This window comes from Eschrichtius robustus, chromosome 1 (genome assembly GCF_028021215.1).
Source record: "Eschrichtius robustus isolate mEscRob2 chromosome 1, mEscRob2.pri, whole genome shotgun sequence".
Lineage (NCBI taxonomy): Eukaryota > Metazoa > Chordata > Mammalia > Artiodactyla > Eschrichtiidae > Eschrichtius > Eschrichtius robustus.
The window spans coordinates 80,853,273-80,880,040 of NC_090824.1; the positions used below are offsets into that span (position 1 = coordinate 80,853,273).

A 26,768-nucleotide genomic window follows, 5' to 3' on the forward strand; every position below is an offset into this window, starting at 1 on the left:
CATTTCCCCATTAGTACTTGTTATAGACTGAATATTTGGGTCCCCCCAGCATTCACATGTTGATACCCTACCTCCAATGTGATGGTATTAGAAGGTGGGTCTTTTGGGAGGTGATTAGGATTTGATGAGGTCATCGGGATGGAGCCCTCATGATGAGATTCTTACCCTTGCAAGAGTCATGAGAGATCTGGCTTTTTCTCTCTGCTCTCTGCCCTGTGAGGACACAATGAGAAGTGGACAGTCTGCAACCCGGAAGAGAGTCCTCACCAGAAAGCGATGATCCCGGCACCTAGATCTCAGACTTCCAGCCACCAGGACTGGGAAATACATTCTTGTTGTTTACAAGCCCCCACCCCCGCCCCATTTATGGTACTTTGTGACAGCGGCCCAAACTGACTTAGCACTCTTTTCTTCAAGTAAATGGAAGAATTTGTGGAGCCCATCCATTTTATGATACAATTTCCCAAATAACCAAGATTCTCTCTATACACTCTGATTTGTCAACTTTTTTATTTATCAAAATTGTTATAAAAAAAGTTTCCATATTTTTTCCTAATAAATTGTTTCCAATCCATGTTGTCACTGTAATGGTTCTATGATATTAATAATTTGAGCCCTAATACCCTGCTTAAGATAATCATTTATTTGTCTTATGAATAAGTTCAGGGCTCAAATGCAAAAGTTTTAAAAGGATATACTGTGTAAAACATCTGTGTCATCCCTCTGAAGGAAAGAAGGAGGGAAGAAAGGAAGGAAGGAAGGAAAAAACATTGAATTTGCCCTCAGTTTAGCTGCCACTTCCTAAGGGAAGCCCTTTCCAACTCCAGACCCCCGGGCATCACAAATAAGCTCTCATGGGACACTGTCCATACTGTTGCACGTCGTGTTTCCTGAAAAGCTGATTCTGAGACAAGGACAGACTTTCAGGAAGTTTCTTGGGGTGTGTATTTTGGGATAAACATAGAATTACCGTATGACTCAGCAATTCCACTCCTAAATCATTAAAAACAAACACTCAAACAAATCTGCGTACACACATGTTTATAGCAGCACTATTCACAATAGAAAAATCATGGAAATAACCCAAATGTCCATCAATGGATGAATGAATAAACAAATTGTGGTATATACCTACAGTGGAATAGTAATTCAGTCATAAAAAGGAATGGAGCAATTAAATATCAAACAATTACACGGCCAAAAACATTTTTTTAAGAAATGAAATACTAATACATATTACAGTGTGGATGACTCTCGCAAACATCATGCTAAGTGAAAGATGCCAGACACAAAGGTCACAAATTGTATGATTCCATTTATCTGAAATATCCAGAATAAGTAAATCCATAGAGAAAGAAAGCAGATTGGTTGTCTCCAGGGCCTGGCAGAGAGAGCGAAGTAGTATCTTCTTAATGGGTACAGAGTTTCCTTTTGCGGTGATAAAAATGTCTGTGGGAAGAAAAAAGTTTTTAATTGGAAAATGATTGATTAAAAACAGAAGTCTGGGGGGTATTTCTTGGTACTGCCTTTCCCAATTTCGACAGTAAATGGTCAAGTACACAGTAAATGGTCAAGTACAACAGCCATGGTTTGAGAAAGAAATGATGACCAGGGCTCAGAACACTCACTCAGGGACGAGGGTGAGGATCACCCCACCAAGTAAGCCATCCATTTTAGCAGAGATATTATCCAAGGATGAGGGGAATTGAGAATGGATAGCACAGGAGGGAGACAATGACTACCAGTTGTGGCCTTGAGGCCACCTACAGTAACAGAGGCTATAGTTCGACCCACTGACCCTCCTTTCACTAGTAGTTCATCTCACTCACCCTCTCCCCTAAAAACGATCCATGGAAACTATGAAAGAGTTGTTTCCAGAACTTATGCAAAGACGTTGATCCAAGTAAAGGCAACAAAAGCAAAAATAAACAAGTGGGGCTATATCCAACTAAAAAGCACAACAAAGGAAACCAACAACAAAATGAAAAGGCAACCTACCGAATGGGAGAAAATTTTTACATATCATATATCCTATAAGGGGTTAGTATTCAAATTATATGAAGAACTCATACCAAAAAAATAGAAAAAATATCCAACTAAGAAATGGGCAGAGAGTCTGAATAGACATTTTTACCAAGAAGATACAGAGATGGACAGCAGATAATTAAAAAGACACCTAAAATCACTAATCAGCAGAGAAATGCAAATCAAACCACAAAGAGATGTCACCTCATACCTGTTAGAATGGCTAATATCAAAAAGACAGGAACTAACAAGTGTTGGCAAGGGTGTGGAGAAAAGGGAAGCCTTGTGCACTGTTGGTAGGAATGTAAATTGTTGCAGCCACTATGGAAAACAGTATGGAGGTCCTCAAAAACTTAAAAATAGAACTATCATACGATCCAGCAATTCCACTACTTGGTATTTGTATGAAGGAAACAGAAACGCTAATTCAAAATGAAATCTGTACCCCCATATTCATTGCAGCATTATTTACAATAGCCAAGACTTGGAAACCCCTGTGTTCATTGATGGATAAATGGATAAAAGGCATTAGGCATATATATACGCCAAATTATTTATATATATATATATATATATATATATATATATATATATATATATATATATATATATATATATATATATATATATATATATATATATATATATATATATATATATATATATATATATATATATATATATATATATATATATATATATATATATATATATATATATAAAATTCAGCCATGAGAAAGAAACAAATCCTGCCATTTGTGACATGAATGGACCGTGAGGGCGTTATGCTGGGTAAAATACGTCAGAGAAAGAAAAATCCTGTATGATCTCACTTTATATGGAATTTTAAAAAAAGTTCATAGATACATAGACTGGTGGTTACCAGAGGCAGGGGGTGGAGGGTGGGTGAAATGGGTAAAGGTGGTCAATATGTACAAACTGGCAGTTATAAAATAAGTCCTGGGGAATGTGACTATAGTTAATAATATCGTATTGCATATTTAAAAGTTGCTAAGAGAGTAGATCTTAAAAGTCCTCATCACAGGGCTTCCCTGGTGGCGCAGTGGTTGAGAATCTGCCTGCCAATGCAGGGGACACGGGTTCGAGCCCTGGTCTGGGAGGATCCCACATGCCGCAGAGCAACTGGGCCCGTGAGCCACAATTACTGAGCCTGCGCGTCTGGAGCCTGTGCTCCACAACAAGAGAGGCCGCAATAGTGAGAGGCCCGTGCACCGCGATGAAGAGTGGCCCCCGCTTGCCACAACTAGAGAAAGCCCTCGCACAGAAACGAAGACCCAACACAGCCATAAATAAATAAATTAAAAAAAAAAAAAAAAAAGTCCTCATCACAAGAAAAAAAGATTTCTACCATGTTTGGTAATGGATGTTAACTAGACATACTGTGGTGATCATTTTTTTAATTGAAGTATAGTGGATTTACAGTATTATATTGTAATAACAATATATTAGAACACAGTGATTCAATATTTTTATAGATTATACTCCATTTAAAGTTATTATAAAACATTGGCTATCCTTATGGCTTATTTATTTTATGCATAGTAGTTTGTGCCTCTTAATCCCCTCCCCTACCCCTATCTTGCCCCTCCCCCCTTTCCTCTACCCACTGGTAACCACTGCTTTGATGTCTATATCTGTGAGTTCGTTTCCTTTCTGTTACATTTATTCTTTATTTTTTAGATTCCACATACGAGTGATAACATACCGTATTTGTCTTTCTCTATTTGACTCATTTCACTAAGCATAATAGCGTTGTAGCAAAAATAGAAATGAAGTTTTTCCTCTCCTGAAAATAAGGAAAGTAAAGGGGACAGTGAACAGGCTAGAGAAGACACATAAACTGGCCTAAAAGGGTTAATCGATCCTAGTTTTATTTAAACTGTTACTAATCTGTAGAGTAAGTAACTAGATTTATCTTTCACAAAGCTAAATTACATTCTGTTCTGATCACTCCCTAGCTGTCTATGTAAATGACATCCTGCATCTGGTGCTTAAGCTCCCTGCCCTCTCTTGTAGCACATCACCCTGTGTAGCTGTTTGCATTTCAGGAAGCAGATGGCAGGCAGATAACCCCGAGGCAAATGAACCCAATTACCGGTCCGCCGGACCCAATTACCGGACTGCCTGACGCCAGCGATGCCGGTTTTGAAATAACGCAAGAAGAAGAATGCAGGACTTTTACCACTTTGCTCCTTATTATCACTCCCTGGACTGCGGTGGCTGCCCGAGGGGCGGGGACGCCAGCCGGGGCTTCCAGGCGTGTGTGGGCATCGTGTCTGCGGCCAGCGTCCCCGAGGCCGCGCTCGGCCCATAATCACTCAGTGAAGCTGTGCCGCGACAGCGCGGCCAACTTTTTCTGGCACTGTGAGGACCTGTGCGCATTGCAGGATTCGGTGCCTCTGCCCGCCATGCGCGCCTCCCTGCGGGAGGGCCTGCTGGACTTCAACGCCGACCGCCTCCGCGGGGTGGAATGGGCACCGCCCCTGAGCACCCTCTGCTACCCCGATCTGTATCCAGAGCTTCTTCCAACCACGGCTTGGCGAGACAGGTTTGTACTTCCCGCTTCCAGGGGCTCTCCTGTGGGCGCTGCGAAGCGGGGTTTTAGATGGTGCAAGGTGGAGGGTGGGCACTAGAACCGGTGCCCAGTGGCCGGGTGTGCGTGCACTAGACGGGGCGTGCGGCCTAGGACTCCTGCCGGCTCGGTGACCCCGGCCGAGTGCCTTAAGGCTTCTAGGTCTCAGTGTTCTCATCTGTAGCATGGGCCGAACAGGACTCACTCTCTGTGGTGGTTACAAGGTTGCATTCTGTTAATGCTTGTAGACTCTACAATGTAGAACACTTAGGGCAGTTTGGAGCATCGCTAATTGTTCCACAGATGTTACCTGGTCTGTTGAACGACTTTGCCTGGTACACGCCAAAGCGTTTAGGAAATGGATATATCCCAGCTTCACTTCCTTTCCGTTAAAACAGGGCTCAGGAAAAAAAAATCTTTTTTTCAATAGTCGTATCATATAGTGGAAAGAGCACCGGTGTGAAGGCAGCTGAGGGTTTGAATTCCAGGGCTTATGCTCTCTGTGGCCTGGGCAGGTTACTTTTGAACTGCAATCCCCACACTTGCAAAATGACATGAAAAACCACTCTTTCTGTGGGTTCTTAGAATTAATTCAGCAGGTTATGTGTGTGAAGTATCCTGGCACTTGAATGAGTTGTCAGAACCAAGGGCTGCTGGAGACGATGCTTCTGCCCTAGGTAATCTCCCCTCCTACTGGGCGGCAGGTAAACACAAGCACAGTAGTCAGTGCTCCGGAAGAAGTGAGATCTGGTGCTACAGAGCACAGAATCTTTTTTTTTTTTAATTTAATTTTTATTTTATATTGGAGGATAGTTGATTTGCAATATTGTGTTAGTTTCAGGTGTACAGCAAAGTGATTCAAAGTGATTCCGTTATACATATATCCATTCTTTTTCAGATTCTTTTCCCACACAGGTCGTTACAGGATATGGAGTAGAGTTCCTTGTACTATGCAGTAGGTCCTTGTTGATTATCTGTTTTACATAGAGTCGTGTGTATGTGTTAATCCCAAACTCCTAATGTATCCCTCCCCCCCACCTTTCCCCTTTGCAGAGCACAGAATCTTGAAAGGCAAAGTTCAGGGTAGGCTTCTTGGAGGAGGTGCCATCCTTTCTAAGGATATGTAGAAGCTCCTGGGGTGGCAGGAGGGAGCAGTGTGTGTCAAAGTTTGAGAAATATAAGAAAGTATGGCAAAACTAAGGTACAGGACTGGAACTCAGGGTTTGGGAAGGAAATGAGAGTTGATACTGGAAACCTAGTGGGGCCCAAAAGAAAGGGGCCTTGTTTGTCCTGTCAGAAGTTTAGATGTTTATCCTGAAGGCTGTGGGAAACCCTAAAGAACAGTGAGATGGACTTCTGGTTTAGAGACTCACTCGGACCTCCATGTGGAAGGCACTTGATTGGGTGCAGGGTGAATTGTAATCTAAGGGTCCCACTTAAGTTATAAAATGTTGGACTGGATTTTGCAGATCCGAGAGAGAATGGGTGGGGCCTGGTGACCAGTTAGAAAAGGGAGGGCAGCAAGTGTGGGTGACAGTTTACAGCTGCATCTTTTTGTGAGGTATAGAGCACAGTACGAAGGGATTGGCGCGGGGGAGAGGATCTTACTTCATCTTCAGTGCTTTAGAGGGGACTGGTAGATGGGTCTGGGCCCAAGGTACAGATCTGGGCTTTTTGGGAGGACAGGTGTTTGATGGCATGGGAGAGACTTAGGTTACCCACAAGAAGATCCAAAGAATCATAGGTCTGAGGGCTTTTTAAGTGGGTATATTGAGGATGTTTATAAGCTGAAAGAAAGTAGCAAGCAGAGAAAGGGTGTGAAGATCTAGGAGAGGAAATGATTGTTCATTTGTTTTCAAAAAAGCTGAATACTTATGGTGTGCCTGGCCCTTTTCTAGGATCTGGGGTTCTTGCCATGTGTTATCTCTTCTGCAAGGACAGTTCAACTCATCTCCTGGTGAAGAGAAGTCAGATTATTCTTTGCATCCCATTCAGGTGTAGGAACTGTTCTGTATCTCTGAAGGGACTTTACTTAACCAGAGTAATAAGTTAGAAATCAAAAGAAATTAGAGCTGGAAGGGACCTTAAAGGCCACTGTACTTAATTTTGCCTAATATTTTACATTGATTGTAAGAAAAATTTATTGCAGAGCCCATTCTCTTCAGAGTTCCTTCACTGAACTTTCTTTATGTCTTTCATCCAGTGGGCCTAGCTTGTAGATTTTGGCCTCCTCCTAAATTTGCTTCTTCATCCACATTCCATTTTGCCTGGACTATGGCAGAAGCTCCTGGGTGGTTTCGCGGCCCCTGGACTCAGTTCCTCTAAGTTCGTCTGCCTACTCGGGTTGAGTGATCTTCTAACATGAAAAGATACGCCTAAAATAATGCTGCTAATGGCTTGCCCACACAGAGTTAGTGCATACTAGCCGCCCAGCGTGTGCTCCGCACAGAGGCGTGTAGTCTGAACTGTGCTCTGCCAAGCCTCCTGGGGCTCTTTGGGCCTGAGAAAGGAGAGCTTTTTGTGATCACTCCCTTTATCTAATTGGTCCTTCAGCAGCGGGGCACCTTTTTCTGATCAGCGGAGGCACCCTTACTCAGCCAGTGGTAGCCCCAGGGCTCATCACCTGTGGGATACAAGCCATGCTCTCTCCCAGGCTTGATTCGACCAACATCTCTATTTTCTGTCCCTTCTCACACTTGGACCCCTGGCGTTTAGTCATCCCCACCTGCAGTATTTACAGTGCGCAGCAGGTGTCAGGCTTGAGTGTCTTTGCACAGGTGCTCCCTCTGCAGTTACTGCACCTCCTCCTCCAACTCTGCATAGCCTCATCTTTCTCGATTGTACTTCAGGGTTATCATGAGGCCGTCACTTAGATATAACTTTTTGCCTCCATAGGAACCTCTGTGCATAAAGGTTATGGTTCTTTATCTCATGTGATTGAAATTTTGAGTTTATACATGTCCCTCCTTAATGAGGCTTTAAGGGCAGGGGTCGTTTCTAATCCTTAGCACAGAGTAGACGCTTTTTTTTCTTTTTAGATGCTTTTTAACGGTGGTAAAATGTATGGTTTAAATCACTCATTTTACAATAATTTTGCTTTAGGTTCTGACAGAAATAAAGTTTCCAGAAGTTGTGTTCCTGCAATAAGAAATAAAGATGTGACCTTCCAGTTGTGTAAAGCTCTTAAATGCTGTGTAAGTGCGTCGGGTGCGCTAAGGAACCTGGAGCTAAATGGGCTAGTTCTGAGAGAGAGACTAAACTACGTTAACAAAGGTAAGCCTTCATTGTGTCCTGCCAACATTTGATAGTTGCTTTTGTGGCAAACTAAACGGGTAAAATTTTAAACTGTTCCTCCCCATTAAAGGGATTGAATAAATCGGCCACTTTGGGGCACCTGTGTCTTGCGAATTGTCCAATTGGAGATGGAGGTTTAGAAAGTGAGTTTCAGTCTTGTTTAAGTCTCTTCCCATCAGACTGGTCTCGTGATTTCCTACACACCATGTTACTTCCTGTCTACCTTTTCTTGGTGTTGTTCATGCCTGGATTGTCTCCTGTACCTGCTCAAACCTTGGTCCATTCTCATTTGTACCATGGAAGTTTGTCATGCTGGATACTGTCAGAACTAATTTTACTTAAGTTTGTGTTAAGCTGCAAAGCACACATTTTGTATATTTTCTGTTTTTTGTGTTTGTTTATATTTTTATGGTTTCTCTTCAAGAAATATGAGAAGGGAAATAGCAAGATGTAAAGAGCAAAAAAGTCATCATTATCTTTAAATTGTTAGAACATCTATCTGCAATCGTAATTATAATGCACTGTGGTATGTGTTAAAATAGGAAATATATGTAATGTCCCGTAGGAGCAGCAAAGTCAGTGATGTTAGTGGGGGTGTGTCATGAAAGTAATCACAAAGCAGGTGACTGTTGGTTGGGGTCCTGAAACATTAGTGTGTGTTCCTTGTGTCCAGTAGTGGCCTGGAGGGGTCAGGAAGCCTGCCTTTCAATTTGAGGGAACAGAGGGTTTGAGGTCCTCTCTCTCATATTGCTCTAGTATACTGCATAGCACCTCATAACATACTGGGTTTATAGTTGACATTTAAATCGCTGACTGATCATCAAGGTTGGGAAGTATCATTGGAAATGAAAATAGGAAGAGTCTTATGCTTTTTAGGTTTTTCTTTTTTTTCCTATATCTCAAAAGGTACGTACTACTTTACTGAGTGGTTGGGAATAAAGTTTCCAGTATTCAGTGTATTCAGTTTTAGTATCTAAATAGAATTAAACTGTTGCTGTAAAGTGGAATAACACTTTGTTACTGACAAGTTTTAGAATGCATCTGTTCGTCAGTTACCTGTTTGGGAAGATTGTAGTTAATGATTTTAAGAATGTGGCTATAAACCTCCAATTGACCTAAGAAAAGCAAATAAGTTAAGACTGACAAATGTATAGGCTCTTCATCTTATTGTGTGTGTGGTTTTTTTTTTTCCTTTCAGTTATTTGTCAAGGTATAAGGAACTCTATCACTCTTAAGACAGTAGACTTCACGGGCTGTAATCTGAAATGGCAGGGAGCAGATCACATGGTCAAGATCTTAAAGGTGATTTTATGTTTAAACTTCCGTGAAAACATATGTGATTGAAGCACATTAACATATTGATACAGATGGCAGTTAATTTTTGTCTTTTAATACATGTGAGTGCAGCTTTCGTTTTGTTGAAAGAATATGACCAGTTTTCAGTTTGGGATTCTACCACTTAGTAAAGATAGTCCACTTAATTTTAGAAATAAGAGATTTAATATATAATACATAATAATACTTTTATGTATGTTTAGTTACTGAAAAGTTTGATTGTGATACTGTGAAGAAAGTATGCCATTATAGTCTTGAAGACTTAAATGAATCAAATGTTTATTAGCTGCTGTAGTTTATAAAGTCATAAAAATCACTACATCAGCAATTTGTAAATACAGTTTTTTAAAAAATAATGCCTTAACTTTACAGTGGTTATAATGACTGTATTTAGGCCTAAAGTTATTTAATAATTTGACATGAAGCCTTTTAAATAGTTTGATGGTGCAGATCAGGGATAGGTAAACTATGGCTGGTGGGCCAGATCCAGCCCGTCGCCTGGTTTTGTAAAGAAAGTGTTTTTGGAACATAGTCGCACCCATTGTTTACATGGTAGTTGTGGCTACTTTCACCCTACACCAGTGGGGCAGAGTAGTTACACCAGAAACTGTAAAGCCCAGAAAGCTGGAAATGTTTAAATTTAGATTTGAAAAATTGAAAAATTCTTTGAGCCTATACAGGGCAAGTCCATTAACCCCTGGGGTAGAAAACAGTCAAGAAGTTGGGTGCCGAAGCCAAATGGCCTAGGTTCAAATTCCCTTTCTCCCTTTTCATAGCATTTGACCATGGGCAAATCACTTAACGTCTATGCCTCGTTATGAGGTTTAAATGAACTCATTTGTATAAATAGTGCCTGGCACATACTAAGTACTGTGTAAGTGATTGGTGTTATTTCTGCTTGGAGCTTTTATAAGTTATTGTTAATAGAAAAATGACACTAATGATTTTCCTTTTAGAGTATCAAAGGCACTTTGAGTCTTTTATTTTTTCAAGAATGTAATCAGACTTTTTCCATTTAAAGTCAGTGTTCCCTGTTACCAAAATTTATTTTATGAATATAAAGAATTGAATGTCTTTAAGACAAGACTTGTGGTTAAGTGTCAAACCACTATTTTCCCAAGGCGCATCCAACTGGCTGTGCATAGTCCAGGCCTCTAAAGTTGGCGTGCATACCCTAGGTAGCATGTGAGATCCATTTTGTAAATATAGTTTTAAAAATAATGCCTGGGACTTCCCTGGCGGTCCAGCAGTTAAGACTCTGCGCTCCCAATGCAGGGGGCCTGGGTTCGATCCCTGCTCAAGGAACTAGATCCCACGTGCCTGTCGTAACTAAGAGCCCACATGCCACACCTAAAAGATCCGGCATGCTGCAACTAAAGACCCGGCACAGCCAAACAAACAAATAAACAGATAAATCAATATTTTTTAAAAATAAATAAAATAATGCCTTAGGAGTTAGGAAAAGAAAATATTAGAACCTATTTAGCTTTGTATCATTTAAAACATATCTGTGTAGTTTATAATGTACATACATTATATGTATAGAACTTCGTGTATATAATTTGTTAAAAAATAAGATGCATATTAAAAAGTTTTCTTATGGGTTGCCCAGTCAGGTGTTTGGAGACCATTGGAGGACAGAATGATGAAATTTAGAGCCTCAGCAATGATAGAATTTAGAACCAGTTCCCTGACTTAGAAGATAAGGAAAATAATTCATAGACTGTAATTGAATTGTCCAACTTTACATAACTGTTCAAAAGCAGGTCATCCAGTGGCTGGAATCTAATCACTGACCGACTAGAATCGGGGTCACTGGACTCGTAAACCAGAACTGACTGTTTAATTTCTCAGGTTGATTCTCCTGGCATATATGCTTGATATGTGTGTGTGTAAATCTCTGACATAATAAGCCATACTCAGTAGGCACACCCTGTTTCCTTATTCAAGCATTGTAATTTCATCCCATTAAATCTTTGAAGTATCAGACTACTGGAAGGCATGAAGAAACCTGGGCTGAGAGTCTTCGTTCCAGGAGACCTGATCTTGACTGTATGGCTGGTTTGAGGCGCATCACTCTGAACTGCAGCACACTCATTGGTGACCTGGGTGCAAGTGCTTTGGCAGAATCTCTTAGTGAGGATTTATGGCTTAGAGGTAAATTCTAAAATTGAAAATATTGAATTTTTAATATGATATATGCTTAGCTTTTGGCATGATACTATTGTGATAAGATTTTTTTTAAAAGCCTCATTTTACTGATAGCTTTTATTTTGCTTTTAGACTTTCTCTAAGAGTTGCATATATTCTTTACAGAAAATACAGAGTAACACGAGAACAATTACCTATAATCTTAATACCCAGACATAATCACTGTTCATTTTGGTGCATACACTTTCAGTCTTTTATTTTTCTATAAATATGTTTGTACACTTAGGGATTACAAAAATAGAATTGTAGTATACTTGCTATTTCATATTCCTGCTTTTTTCACTTAATGATGTATCATGTAGTATTCCATCATATTGATGTCCCATAGTTTAATCAATTCTTTGCAATTAGATTTACACAGTTTGCTTTTCCCTGTCAGAAACAATGTGAATATGTTGTATATACGTCTCTGTGTCCATTGGGATTACTTCTGTAGAATAAGGTACTAGAAGTGGAATGACTAAGTGTGACATATTTTTAAGACTTTTTTTTTTTTAATGGTGCAGGTTCTTATTAGTCATCAATTTTATACACATCAGTGTATACATGTCAATCCCAATCGCCCAATTCAGCACACCACCATCCCCACCCCACCGCGGTTTTCCCCCCTTGGTGTCCATACGTTTGTTCTCTACATCTGTGTCTCAACTTCTGCCCTGCAAACCAGTTCATCTGTACCATTTTTCTGGGTTCCACATACATGCGTTAATATACGATATTTGTTTTTCTCTTTCTGACTTACTTCACTCTGTATGACAGTCTCTAGATCCGTCCACGTCTAAACAAATGACTCAATTTCGTTCCTTTTTATGGCTGAGTAATATTCCATTGAATATATGTACCACACTTCTTTATCCATTCGTCTGTCGATGGGCATTTAGGTTGCTTCCATGCCCTGGCTATTGTAAATAGCACTGCAATGAACATTGGGGTGCATGTGTCTTTTTGAATTATGGTTTTCTCTGGGTATATGCCCAGTAGTGGGATTGCTGGGTCATATGGTAATTCTATTTTTAGTTTTTTAAGGAACCTCCATACTGTTCTCCATAGTGGCTGTATCAATTTACATTCCCACCAACAGTGCAAGAGGGTTCCCTTTCCTCCACACCCTCTCCAGCATTTGTTGTTTGTAGATTTTCTGATGATGCCCATTCTAACTGGTGTGAGGTGATACCTCATTGTAGTTTTGATTTGCATTTCTCTAATAATTAGTGATGTTGAGCAGCTTTTCATGTGCTTCTTGGCCGTCTGTATGTCTTCTTTGGAGAAATGTCTATTTAGGTCTTCTGCCCATTTTTGGATTGGGTTCTTTGTTTCTTTAATATTGAGCTACATAAGCTGTTTATCTATTTTGGAGATTAATCCTTTGTCCGTTGATTCGTTAGCAAATATTTTCTCCCATTCTGAGGGTTGTCTTTTCGTCTTGTTTATGGTTTCCTTTGCTGTGCAAAAGCTTTGCAGTTTCATTAGGTCCCATTTGTTTATTTTTGTTTTTATTTCCATTACTCTAGGAGGTGGATCAAAAAAGATCTTGCTGTGATTTATGTCAAAGAGTGTTCTTCCTATGTTTTCCTCTAAGAGTTTTATAGTGTCCGGTCTTACGTTTAGGTCTCGAATCCATTTGGAGTTTATTTTTGTGTATGGTGTTAGGGAGTGTTCTAATTTCATTCTTTTACATGTAGCTGTCCAGTTTTCCCAGCACCACTTATTGAAGAGACTGTCTTTTCTCCATTGTCTATCTTTGCCTCCTTTGTCATAGTTTAGTTGACCATAGGTGTGTGGGTTTATCTCTTGGCTTTGTATCTTGTTCCATTGATCTATGTTTCTGTTTTTGTGCCAGTACCATATTGTCTTGATTACTGTAGCTTTGTAGTATAGTCTGAAGTCAGGGAGTCTGATTGCTCCAGCTCCATTTTTTTCCCTCAAGACTGCTTTGGCTCTTCGGGATCTTTTGTGTCTCCATACAAATTTTAAGATGATTTGTTCTAGTTCTGTAAACAATGCCATTGGTAATTTGATAGGGATTGCATTGAATCTGTAGATTGCTTTGGGTAGTATAGTCATTTTCAGGATATTGATTCTTCCAATCCAAGAACATGGTATGTCTCTCCACCTGTTGGTATCATCTTTAATTTGTTTCATCAGTGTCCTATAGTTTTCTGCATACAGGTCTTTTGTCTCCTTAGGTAGGTTTATTCCTAGATATTTTATTCTTTTTGTTGCAGTGGTAAATGGGGGTGTTTCCATAATTGCTCTTTCAGATTTTTCATCATTAGTGTATAGGAATGCAAAAGATTTCTGTGCATTAATTTTGTATCCTGCAACTTTACCAAATTCATTGATTAGCTCTAGTAGTTTTCTGGTGGCATCTTTAGGATTCTCTATGTATAGTATCATGTCATCTGCAAACAGTGACAGTTTTACTTCTTCTTTTCCAATTTGTATTCCTTTTATTTCTTTTTCTTCTCTGATTGCTGTGGCTAGGACTTCCAGAACTATGTTGAATAATAGTGGTGAGAGTGGACACCCTTGTCTCGTTCCTGATCTTAGAGGAAATGCTTTCAGTTTTTCACCGTTGAGAATGATGTTTGCTGTGGGTTTGTCATATATGGCCTTTATTATGTTGAGGTAGGTTCCCTCTATGCCCACTTTCTGGAGAGTTTTTATCAGAAATGGGTGTTGAATTTTGTCAAAAGCTTTTTCTGCATCTATTGAGATGATCATATGGTTTTTATTCTTCAATTTGTTAATATGGTGTATGCCATTGATTGATTTGCGTATATTGAAGAATCCTTTCATCCCTGGGATAAACCCCACTTGATCATGGTGTATGATCCTTTTAATGTGTTGTTGGATTCTGTTTGCTAGTATTTTGTTGAGGATTTTTGCATCTATATTCATCAGTGATATTGGTCTGTAATTTTCTTTTTTTGTAGTGTCTTTGTCTGGTTTTGGTATCAGGGTGATGGTGGCCTCATAGAATGAGTTTGGGAGTGTTCCTTCCTCTGCAATTTTTTGGTAGAGTTTGAGAAGGATGGGTGTTAGCTCTTCTCTAAATGTTTGATAGAATTCACCTGTGAAGCCATCTGGTCCTGCACTTTTGTTTGTTGGAAGATTTTTTTTTTTTTTAAAGAGATATGCTCCCTGTACATTCACAGTAATTATTTTGGAATCTAGTCTTTGTTTTCAGATTCCTAGGGGATACTTTTCTTTCTTTTTTTTTTTTTAATTTTTATTTATTTATTTATTTATGGCTGCATTGGGTCTTCGTTTCTGTGCGAGGGCTTTCTCTTGTTGCGGCAAGTGGGGGCCACTCTTCATCACGGTGCGCGGGCCTCTCACTGTCGTGGCCTCTCCTGTTGCGGAGCACAGGCTCCAGATGTGCAGGCTCAGTAATTGTGGCTCACGGGCCTAGTTGCTCCGCAGCATGTGGGATCTTCCCAGACCAGGGCTCGAACCCGTGTCCCCTGCATTGGCAGGCAGATTCTCAACCACTGCGCCACCAGGGAAGCCCGGTTGGAAGATTTTTAGTCACAGTTTCAATTTCATTCCTTGTGATTGGTCTGTTCATATTTTCTGTTTCTTCCTGGTTCAGTCTTGGAAGGTTATACCTTTCTAAAAATTAGTCCATTTCTTCCAGGTTGTCCATTTTATTGGCATAGAGTTGCTTGTAGTAGTCTCATAGGATGCTCTGTATTTCTGCAGTGTCTGTTGTAACTTGTCCTTTTTCATTTCTAATTGTATTGATTTGAGTCCTCTCCCTCTTTTTCTTGATGAGTCTGGCTAATGGTTTGTCAATTTTGTTTATCTTCTTAAAGAACCAGCTTTTAGTTTTATTGATCTTTGCTATTGTTTTCTTTGTTTCTGTTTCACTTATTTCTGCTCTGATCTTTATGATTTCTTTCCTTCTGCTAACTTTGGGTTTTGTTTGTTCTTCTTTCTCTAGTTCCTTTAGGTGTAAGGTTAGATTGTTTACTTGAGATTTTTCTTGTTTCTTGAGGTAGGCTTGTATAGTTATAAACTTCCCTGTTAGAACTGCTTTTGCTGCATCCTGTAGGTTTTGGATCATCGTGTTTTCATTGTCATTTGTCTCTAGGTATTTTTTGATTTCCTCTTTGATTTCTTCAGTGATCTCTTGGTTATTTAGTAACGTATTCTTTAGCCTCCATGTGTTTGTTGTTTTTACGTTTTTTTCCCTGTAATTGATTTCTAATCTCATAGCGTTGTGGTCAGAAAAGATGCTTGATATGATTTCAATTTTCTTAACTTTACTGGGGCTTGATTTGAGACCCAAGATGTGATCTATCCTGGAGAGTGTTCTGTGCGCACTTGAGAGGAAAGTGTAATCTGCAGTTTTTGGATGGAATCTCCTATAAATATCAGTTAAATCTATCTGGTCTATTGTGTCATTTAGAGCTTCTGTTTCCTTATTTATTTTCATTTTGGATGATCTGTCCATTGGTGTAAGTGAGGTGTTAAAGTCCCCCACTATTATTGTGTTACTGTTGATTTCCTCTGTTACAGCTGTTAGCAGTTGCCTTATGTATTGAGGTGCTCCTATGTTGGGTGCATATATATTTATAATTGTTATATCTTCTTCTTGGATTGATCCCTTGATCATTATGTCATGTCCTTCCTTGTCTCTTGTAACATTCTTTATTTTAAAGTCTATTTTATGTGATATGGGTATAGCTACTCCAGCTTTCTTTTGATTTCCATTTGCATGGAATATCTTTTTCCATCCCCTCACTTTCAGTCTGTATGTGTCCCTAGGTCTGAAGTGGGTCTCTTGTAGACAGCATATTTGTGTGTCTTGTTTTTGTATCCATTCAGCAAGCCTGTGTCTTTTGGTTGGAGCATTTAATCCATTCACGTTTAAGGTAATTATCGATATGTATGTTCCTATGACCATTTTCTTAATTGTTTTGGGTTTGTTTTTGTAGGTCCTTTTCTTCTCTTGTGCTTCCCACTTAGAGAAGTTCCTTTAGCATTTGTTGTAGAGCTGGTTTGGTGGTGCTGAATTCTCTTAGCTTTTGCTTGTCTGTAAAGCTTTTGATTTCTCCATCGAATCTGAATGAGATCCTTGCCGGGTAGGGTAATCTTGGTTGTAGGTTCCTCCCTTTCATCACTTTAAGTATATCATGCCACTCCCTTCTGGCTTGCAGAGTTTCTGCTGAGAAATCAGCTGTTAACCTTATGGGAGTTCCCTTGTATGTTATTTGTCGTTTTTCCCTTGCTGCTTTCAATAATTTTTCTTGGTCTTTAGTTTTTGCCACTTTGATTACTATGTGTCTCGGCGTGTTTCTCCTTGGGTTTATTCTGTATGGGACTCTCTGCGCTTCCTGGACTTGGGTGGCTATTTCCTTTCCCATGTTAGGGAAGTTTTCGACTATAATCTCTTCAAATATTTTCCCTGGTCCTTCCTCTCTCTCTTCTCCTTCTGGGACCCCTATAATGCGAATGTTGTTGCGTTTAATGTTGTCCCAGAGGTCTCTTAGGCTGTCTTCATTTCTTTTCATTCTTTTTTCTTTAGTCTGTTCTGCAGCAGTGAATTCCACCATTCTGTCTTCCAGGTCACTTATCCGTTCTTCTGCCTCAGTTATTCTGCTATTGATTCCTTCTAGTGTAGTTTTCATTTCAGTTATTGTATTGGTCATCTCTGTTTGTTTGCTCTTTAATTCTTCTAGGTCTTTGTTAACCATTTCTTGCATCTTCTCAATCTTTGCCTCCATTCTTATTCCGAGGTCCTGGATCATCTTCACTATCATTATTCTGAATTCTTTTTCTGGAAGGTTGCCTATCTCCATTTCGTTGAGTTGTTTTTCTGGGGTTTTAGCTTGTTCCTTCATCTGGTACCTAGCCCTCTCTCTGCCTTCTCATCTTTTCTATCTTTCTGTGAATGTGGTTTTTGTTCCACAGGCTGCAGGATTATAGTTCTTCTTGCTTCTGCCTTTTTAAGACTTTGGATACACATTGCCAAATTACCATCCAGAAATGCTATGCCAATTTGTAGTCCACCCCAACAGTGGATGTGAAGCCTGCCTCACACAAACACTGGCTTGTAGCACTTTTAAAAAAGTGTAAAACTACAAAAATGAGTACCTCTCCCTTTTTCATGCAAGTGGGATTACTCCAAATTTCATAACTTTTTTCAGTTAATTTAGTGTGAACATCTTAGCAAGTCAGTAAATTTGCATCTACTGCATCATTTTTTGTGACTGTTCAGTGTTCCATTATATGAACATGCCACAGTACACATAGCTTATCCATTCTTGTATATAAGCTATGTCCAGTTTATCAGTTCCAGGTAGTACTCTGATATGTATCCTTGCCTATATCTCTGACTATTTCTTTTGGTTAAATACTTAGAAAGAGAGTTGTTGGATCAAAAGGGTATACACATTTTAAAGGCTTGGCTTAATCTGATAGGAGAATAACCACATTTTGTTTTATTTTGTATTCATTTGATTTACTGGTGGGTTTACTGGCTGTTTGTATTAATTTGGCTACTTGGTTAATTATACCCTGTGTCCATTCTTCTGTAGTGAGAGTTTGTAACGGTTGTATCCTATCCTGTAAGATCCATATGTCTGACTTTCGATTTCTGTGTGTCGTGGGGTGTTGAAAGACTCCAGTTTTTATAATGTGATGGTCCACACGACACTTAAAAAGATAACTCATGATGGCTGCCTTTCATGTAATATTTTTTAATACCTGTGCTTTTGTGATGATCCCTTTTGTTTAAATGAGTAGGTTGTTCAGCCCCAGAACTACTAGAATTCATGATCATTTGTTCTAGTTTTTGTCTGACCTTTTACTGAGAGAGTTCTTGACCATCATACTTTCATGATAGGTTTTTAGTATATATTGTGTATTCACACATTGTTTGAATTTGTTATTATTTGTATCCTCTTAGACTTGTCTTTTTTGTACTAAAACTAACAGTTATTACATTTCTTCTCTTTCGTTTTCCCCTTTTAACTAGTTTCAAGTGTGATTTGAAGCTCAAGATCATGATCAAAAGAATGCAGTGCATTTCTGAGCTCCACCAGTTTTTGCTTGTGAGGTTTACATGCCCAGAGTAGTAAAATCTGTTATCATTTTTTTTCTTATGTTTCCTCTGACAAGAGAGAGGAAGCAACCATTCAGCATACTTTTCAGTAGCTGGAAGAGTTTCAAGGTCCTGATGAAGTCAATGATAGAGAAGACCTTTTTCATTTAAGTAGTTACTCAAACTTTCAGAAAGTTTGGGGTTTTTTTTAGTGTTCAACTAAAAAAAATCTTTTGAAAATATTTTTTTTTTAATTAATTTTATTTTTGGCTGTGTTGGGTCTTCGTTTCTGTGGGAGGGCTTTCTCTAGTTGTGGCAAGTGAGGGCCACTCTTCATCGCGGTGCGCGGGCCTCTCACTATCGTGGCTTCTCCCATTGAGGAGCACAGGCTCCAGACGCGCAGGCTCAGTAGTTGTGGCTCACGGGCCTAGTTGCTCCGCGGCATGTGGGATCTTCCCAGACCAGGGCTCGAACCCGTGTCCCCTAGCATTGGCAGGCAGATTCTCAACCACTGCGCCACCAGGGAAGCCCTGAAAATATTTTTATTAAATATCCTAAAGAAAAAACTAAAACAACTATTTTCATTTTTTAGAATTGCCTTCCAGGTCACATATAGTCATATTTTTGCATGGTTACAATCAGTTCTTTAAAAATTGGGCAAAAGGTTCACCTTTTAGGATGGTTTACATATGCATTTTTTATTTTAACCCAACAAAAATTCTGCTAAGCACTAACCTTAGGGAACACAATAGAAGCTAGCGACCCAGTCCTTTAGTGTTGTTCAAAGAGTATGTTGAGGCACGACCTAGTTGTGCTCTCCTTTTAGCATTTTAGGTGTGATTATTGTCATCAGAGTCAATTATTTTTTAATTTGAAAAGTATATGAGAATATCCAATTGGTACAAGTGTTTATTTAGGAGAACTTGAGGGTAGGTTTTGCAAAATTCAGATGTTGCCTATAAATTATGAACATTGTTTTAATATTCCTGAAAAAAAGATGATGAAATACTAAAATAGCTATTTTAGATAAAAATCCCCCCTCTCCCAAGTAGCACCATATATTAGCTTATCTCCTTTCCCACAGTAACACAGCTTTATCATGGGAGCATAGGGAATTGAAGCCTTTCACAACGGCTTCAGTCTGATAGCATTGAGCCAGCCTGGGCAAACCTGAAAAGAGGGAGGGAGAAGTAAATTAATAATGTCAAGTGGTAAACATGAGGAATGGGTAGAGCCGTAAAAACTATCTGGGCACAGCATTTCCAATAGAAAACTTTGACAAGGCATTTAATTCCACTAAAATTTAATGAACTAGTAATGACTGAAGATTTGTATCTGTACCTCCTTAGGTAATATTGAAACAAAATTTTCCATATATATATATGGAAAATATGTATATATGTATATATAAAGTAATCCCACTCAGTGAGCTCCTACTACATATATTTGGATATTTTAAAGCATATTTCTAAATAACTGTAGTAAAAAAAAATTAGAAAATCTTCAGAATTAAGTGATCATGAAAATTTGGCATGAAGATTAAGAAATGGAATCATTCTAAAAGTGTTATGAGGTGATTCATAAGGGACCATGAGAAGATATGTAAGAAAAGCTTCCTTGCAATCATTGCTGTCATGGTATCTTGTGCATTATACACACGAAAGAAAAATTTCATTTTGCACTTGTCTCTTCACAGGCCTGGATGGACCTGCCTTCCCATCCACAGCTGCTTGGACTGAGGGTGGGACTTGAGCCAGTCAGTTGGGTGGTACTGTATCAGAGAAGGCGGTATGCTGATCCTGAGCCCCAGGTAAGCAGAATCAACAATCTAAGGAATCTGGCCCACAAAGAGAGTATGGCAGAGATTGGTGGAGCAAGTAGCTGCTGGACAACCTTTCAAGTCCATGGTGGTTCAGCTGCAATTCGTGCGGGGATTCAGTGAAAGCCTCTTGAATCCCTTCTCCCACCATCTCCAGCCTAGCCCCTTACTTATCATTTATCCTGATTTGGAGGGTACTGTGTTCAGTTTTAGCCTCTATAATAAGATATATAGAGCAGGTCTAGAGAAAAGCTGCCAGCGATTAATATTCATACTTTTCTATACAAATGATTCTACTGACCTCATGACTATATTAACTAGATATACTTTAAGAAGGATTAAAGTGGCTGTAATTTTTAGTTTGGTAAAGAGAATGCTGAGGGGATTTTTCAAAATCTTGATAATCCCTTTAAAGCAAATTCTAATGAGCTGTGTACCACTCTGTGAAGTCTGAGAAAGGAAATGGACTTAAATACAGCAGAAGGAATTAGTTTCTTGTGAAGAGGAATTTCTTGGCATAGTAAACAAAATTGTGAGGTGCCAGTGACCGTGAGATTTACTTTTCTTGGCGTTGTTAAAAAATTGAGCAAAAGTCACCTCTTAGGATGGTTTATATATGCACCTACCTGATGGTCTCTCAAATTTCTCTCTATCCCCAAAAGTAAATTATTTTATTCCCAGAATGTGAGGAATGGTAGGATCGATACGTTATGGAGGAGAAAATGAGATATATTAGCAAAATTGGAAAGTGGGGAGGGGCAGAGGAAAATCTAAACTCTGACAATGAGAGCCTTCCTTCCTTTAATGTACATCTGTTGAGCTGTCACCCAGCTTACCCCTGTAACTGGTTCTCCCCTGAGAAGGGGGTGCAAAGATGTTGTCCCCGCAGCCATATTTGTGCTGTGCGGCTCTGCTTTTATGGGCATCTCATCCAGGTTAGGCCAAAGGCTGTTCCTGGGGAATTTAAAATGAAAACTCAGGGACTAAACGAGTAGATAGCAACATATAAACTTGCAAGATGTTCATGGCTCTTTATTCTACCATGTACACTACAGAAAAGGAGAAAACAGGTTCCAAGCTGAAGTGGAAGATGAAATCTGAGAACTGTACCTTCATTCAAATCCTTTCCTGAGGTCGCTGCGTTCTTGCCCTTGCGTTCCACGGAGCACTGGTATATCCTCTAGTATAGAGTTTATGTGTTTTACTTAAGCTAGTTCCAGTAGGTGTCTATCACTTAACCCAGTGTCCTAACTTATGCACTTATCCAGAACTGACCAAAATGATCTCCAACCTGCTGAAAGCCTTCTCTTTTTCCCTCAGTCAATGCAAAATTGGCTGTGTTGCCTCCATATCCATCTTGAATGAGTGGGTCAGAAGGAACTTTCTAAGTTAAGGGAGAAATTGAGTGAATACATGTCCTGGCTCCGTCACTTACTAATTGTATGATCTTGGGAAAGAAACCTTTCTGAGCCTCAGTTTCATCATGAGTAAAATGGATCAAAGGTTCATCTGTAAAATGGGGGCAATATCTACTTCATAAATAGAACTGTTTAGAACACTTTACATGTATTATCCCACTTAATATTAATACTAACCCTATTCATATAAGTGCTCAGTGAAAGTTCATAATTATTAATATTCTTACCTTTCAGATGAGGAAACAGAGGTTAAAATTTTCCCAAGCTCACCAGCTGGTAACCTAGAGCAAGTCCTGTTAACTACTTCCTACAGTGTTTCTCTCACAAGCTAAACTAAAAAAACTAAACGTTCACATACCCATGATCAACACATAGCCATACATCTATTCACTTGCCCACCCTCTGCCTATGGCTGTTGGCATGATCTGGGGACTTGCCTCTCTCCTTCCAAACACTCCTCAGAAGGGGTGGTGTAGTCAAGAGAAACTGACTTCCAAGGCAAAGCAGTTCTAGTCCTAATGTCTGGTGCCTAGAGTTTCAGACACTGTAAACCTAAAGATCTTTCTAAAAGGCAAATCCGATGGGGTCGTTCCCTTATTAAAAACCCTTTGTAGGGCTTCCCTGGTGGCGCAGTGGTTGAGAGTCTGCCTGCCAATGCAGGGGACACAGGTTCGGGCCCTGGTCTGGGAAGATCCCACATGCCGTGGAGCAACTGGGCCCTTGAGCCACAATTACTGAGCCTGCGTGTCTGGAGCCTGTGCTCCACAACAAGAGAGGCCACGATAGTGAGAGGCCCGCGCACCGCGATGAAGAGTGGCCCCCGCTTGCCACAACTAGAGAAAGCCCTCGCACAGAAACGAAGACTCAACACAGTCATAAATAAATAAATACATAAATAAAAGAACGTGAATTTCTAAAAAAAAAAAACAAACCCTTTGTAGACTCTCCACAGACTTCAAAATATGGGACCCTGACCATGGTCCCTCCAGATTCACTTCTTGCCACTTTGTTCCCACGTACATCTTGATTTTTCCTCATTTCCCCACTCTTAAGTTCTATATGTTTGCTCACCTCTGGACCTTTTTGATTATTTCTTCCTCTCAACTCTCTACCCAACCCCCATCCCTTTCCCTTGTCTACCTCTTACATTTTCTTCAGGACTTAGTGTAGAAATCACCTTTGACAAAAATCAGATGCCCCCAAGGCTTGGGTAAGAGCCTCTTTTTTGTCCCCTTTCGTGCCTGTGCTTACACCATTATAGAATTTCATTTTATCGGATTATCTGTTTACTTCTCTGACTTTCCTCTCTGGACTCCAAGCTACCTGGGCTGTAAAGCACTAGTAATACAACAGTCCTGTTCTCAAGGAAGGGTGGGAAGAATCTTAATTTCTCCGCTAAAACAGTTCTGGGGTGGCTGCCACATACAGCTTCATCATTTTTAGGGATCCCAACTCAAATCATTAGACAAAAATGGAGATCAGAGACTCGTGGTGAATTAAGCTTCTACTTCTCAGGGAAGCACAAGGATACTAACCATGCTAGTATAAAGCCCACAAAACCCAGGAACCTTACCTTGCAACCATTGCTTATCTCAGGTATGCACTTACCTATTTAGTAAAGACTACATTGTGAAGCACCTATACTCCTGAATGTGCCAAAGGCTATTAGGTGAGGCGACACAATGATGAGCAAAGTAGCATGAAGTCTGGCTTCAGAGCTTAGAGTTTAGTGGGAGAAATAGACGTGAATAACCAAACACATAAATATTTGTAATGAAAACCTTGATAGGTGCTCCACAGAAAAGTCCTGGGTGCTATAAAAGCTCATAACATGGGAATCTGGATGAGAGGGTAGAGGGCCAATGTAGGACCACTTTGCTGAGAAAGTGACCTGTGAGGTAAGACGAGAGACTACATAGGAATAAACTAGGCTGAGGCTGAGAAGAAGGGATGAGAGTGAGGAGCTTCCCAGTGTGAGCTGAGGTGGGAGGGAGGTCGGGCCCTGAAGGAACTGAGAAAAGCACATAGCTGGAGCACTGCTGGAAGAGGGGAGGGGAGAAGGCCTGGACAGGTAGGCAGAGGCCGCCTGGAGGCCTTGCAGGCCTGAACTCGCCTTATCTTCTCGAGGACACACCTCGCTCCTCTCAGGATAAATGGTAAGGGAGAATCCTGTGTATGGCGTTCCGTGGTCACCTGGCCCGACTGATTACTGATAAGCAGTCTCTAAACTAACTGTGGTATATGAAAATCACTACCCCAAAGCCTAGAGTCTTCAGTAGAAACCTCAGGTACCCAAAAACTTTGAGATAATATGTTAATGGAAGAAAAACAAGCTTTGCCTTCCCTCCTGACTTGCTCTCTGGCCCAACCTCACGTCTTTAAATGATGTGGCCCAGCAGATGTCTGTGACATAAAGCAGCTTCTCTTTCCCTTCATCTTCTTTGGGGCTGGTGGGAATTGGTTGGGAAGGAAGTTCCTGCTCTTCTTCAAGGCGTCTCGAAGGACTCTGAGCTCCTGGTACGCTCTCAGCCCTCCCACTCTGAACCAACTGCTGCTACCTTGAACTTGAGGCTCTTTTCCATCCTCACTGCTTCAAGTTTTATGTATGTAAATGTGTGTGTGATTGTATGTATTTGATTTTGAAAGTGTCCTTGCAGAATCCTACTGACAACTTCTCCAATTTCTGCATTCCTACCTGACCTCTACCTTGAGAAGGGATTGGATTATGGAATAGGAAGGTTAGGCTGTATCCAGACAGGGCAAGACTCCTTTCTGAAAGGCCTGGGAACCACACTGGATAAAAAAGACCAGCGGATTGCTTGTGAGAGCTTCTAAGTGGAATGTTGGATATAATCCACATTCATCTTGTTACTCTTCACTCACTTTCTCTTTTCAATCATATAAGGGTTCTACCCTCTGCAGTTCAGATTTCGGTGCTAGTTTCCCCTTCTGCCAAAGAGCAGGGAACAAAAGAGGCCTAGAGAAGGGAAATGTTTGTGCTTGGGGAGGAGGAGAGCTGGAGGCCTCCAGCCATCACTGGAGTGATTCTCTTTGTACTGTTGTCCTGTCCCTCGTTCTGTTAGTCTGTGTTCTTGGGGGCCAGGGCAGTGTCTTATTCCCCTCTGCAGTCACATGGTTCCCACAGAGATAGATAATTATCTGCTGAACAAATGAGTAACCAAACAGAGGAGGAATCAGGTTGCCTGGATGGTGGTTCTTGGATCTAAGAAGATGGTGAAGGAAAGAGGGTACAAAGATTTGGGGCATTTGGAGAAGGTGGCTCCAGTGAAAAGTAGAGGAAAAAAAACAAAAACAAAATGATTGTGAGTAAAAATGAAACAAGGGTTACTGATTTTTTTTTTTAACATTAAAAAAAAATAAATTTATTTATTTTTGGCTATGTTGGGTCCTCGTTGCTGTGCGTGGGCTTTTTCTAGTTGCGGCGAGCGGGGGTTACTCTTCGTTGTGGTGCTCAGGCTTCTCATTGCGGTGGCTTATCTTGTTGTGGAGCACAGGCTCTAGGTGCGTGAGCTTCAGTAGTTGTGGCACGTGGGCTCAGCAGTTGTGGTTCATGGGCTCTAGAGCACAGGCTCAGCAGTTGTGGCACACGGGCTTAGTTGCTCCACGGCATGTGGGATCTTCCCGGACCAGGGCTTGAACCTGTGTCCCCTGCATTGGCAGGCGGATTCTTAACCACTGCGCCACCAGGGAAGCCCCCGTTGTATAGGATTGGAATTGCAGATGTCAATATGAACTCATTGTTTTTAGTAGGTATACACATATACATATTTGTTAGTTCCATCCACTGAAAGGGTCTAATAGCAATGAATACATCCTGATTCTAGAACTGAGTCAGGTACCATTCTCTACTTAATGAAACCAGGGCTCCTTGAAGAAATGACTGATTCTTGGGTTGGGGTGGGGAGAGTGAAGATGAGCCTGGAATATCTTCTTGTACCAGAAAGTAAGGGAGTGCTCAAAAAATGTTTGAACTATGTCAAAGGGTCACAGGAATCATCTTGAAGGGGCTCTTACTGCTTACATTTGTGACAATTTTAACATTGAAATAATGACAGTAATGGGTTTTAACCAATTATTATGAGTTTGTTAGTCTATAATAGTAATAAATAAGTAAGTAAATAGATAATAAAGAGGGAACAAGTCTTCCTTACGGTGGAATGCCAACCACTTGGCAATCATCGTAGGAATAACTTGATGAGAATAATAAAGAGATGCTACAATTACTGAGTGAAAACCTGATGACCCATAGGACGTTTATAGAGGCTTAAAATCTCTTTCTCAAAATTATTAGTTGCAGAGGGAAAAATAGTAAATTTATAGTGGAGAAACGTGGCGGGTGGATGGGAGGTACACTTTAACCAAGCGAGCCCCTGTTAGCGTCACCACTACTGGGATAAAACAGCATGTCCTGCTAATGTGATGCCCTGAGGACACAATATCACATTTGTGACATTCCTGCCCAAATCAAAACAAACAAACTGAATCTGATGTGAAACATCAGACAACTGCAAACTGACGGAAATTCTTTTTTTTTTTTTTTAGACTAAGCCTTTAATTAATTAATTAATTAATTTTTTTTGGCTGTGTCGGGTCTTAGTTGCGGCAGGCAGGATCTTTGTTGTGGCGCACGGGCTTCTCTCTACTTGTGGCGTGCAGGTTTTTTTCTCTTCTTTAGTTGTGGCGTGCATGCTCAAGGGCGCTTGAGCTCTGTAGTTGTGGCGTGTGGGCTCCAGAGCGCGTGGGCTCTGTAGTTTGCGGCACGGGAGCTCAGTAGTTGTGGTGCGAGGGCTTAGCTGCCCCGCGGCATGTGGGAACCTAGCTCCCGACCAGGGATCGAACCCGCGTCCCCTGCATTGGAAGGTGGATTCTTTACCACTGGACCAGCAGGGAAGTCCCCAGAAATTCTTTTTTAAAAATTGGATTGAATGTACTTTAAAGAAATGACCATATCATAAAAGACAAAAGAAAGCTGAAGACCTCTTCCAAATTAAAAGAGTCCAA

General features: G+C 40.4%; 1 protein-coding gene across 1 annotated transcript; it reads left to right on the forward strand.

Moving 5' to 3' along the window:
* The first annotated feature begins 4,127 nt into the window (after window positions 1-4,127).
* On the forward strand, window positions 4,128-11,541 carry LOC137761020 (centrosomal protein of 78 kDa-like). The gene is made up of 7 exons (XM_068537955.1): window positions 4,128-4,410; window positions 4,535-4,594; window positions 7,721-7,881; window positions 7,983-8,055; window positions 9,111-9,214; window positions 11,230-11,404; window positions 11,531-11,541. The coding sequence occupies exons 1-7, from the start codon at window positions 4,128-4,130 to the stop codon at window positions 11,539-11,541; spliced, it is 867 nt and encodes a 288-aa protein (XP_068394056.1).
* Window positions 11,542-26,768: the final 15,227 nt, after the last annotated feature.

Coding starts and splice junctions, on each gene's coding strand:
- LOC137761020 (XM_068537955.1), top strand. CDS start 4,128: ATGAACCCAATTACCGGTCCGCCGGACCCAATTACCGGACTGCCTGAC. Junction 4,595..7,720: donor ACCACGGCTTGGCGAGACAG/GTTTGTACTTCC, acceptor ATTTTGCTTTAG/GTTCTGACAGAAATAAAGTT. Junction 9,215..11,229: donor ACATGGTCAAGATCTTAAAG/GTGATTTTATGT, acceptor AAATCTTTGAAG/TATCAGACTACTGGAAGGCA.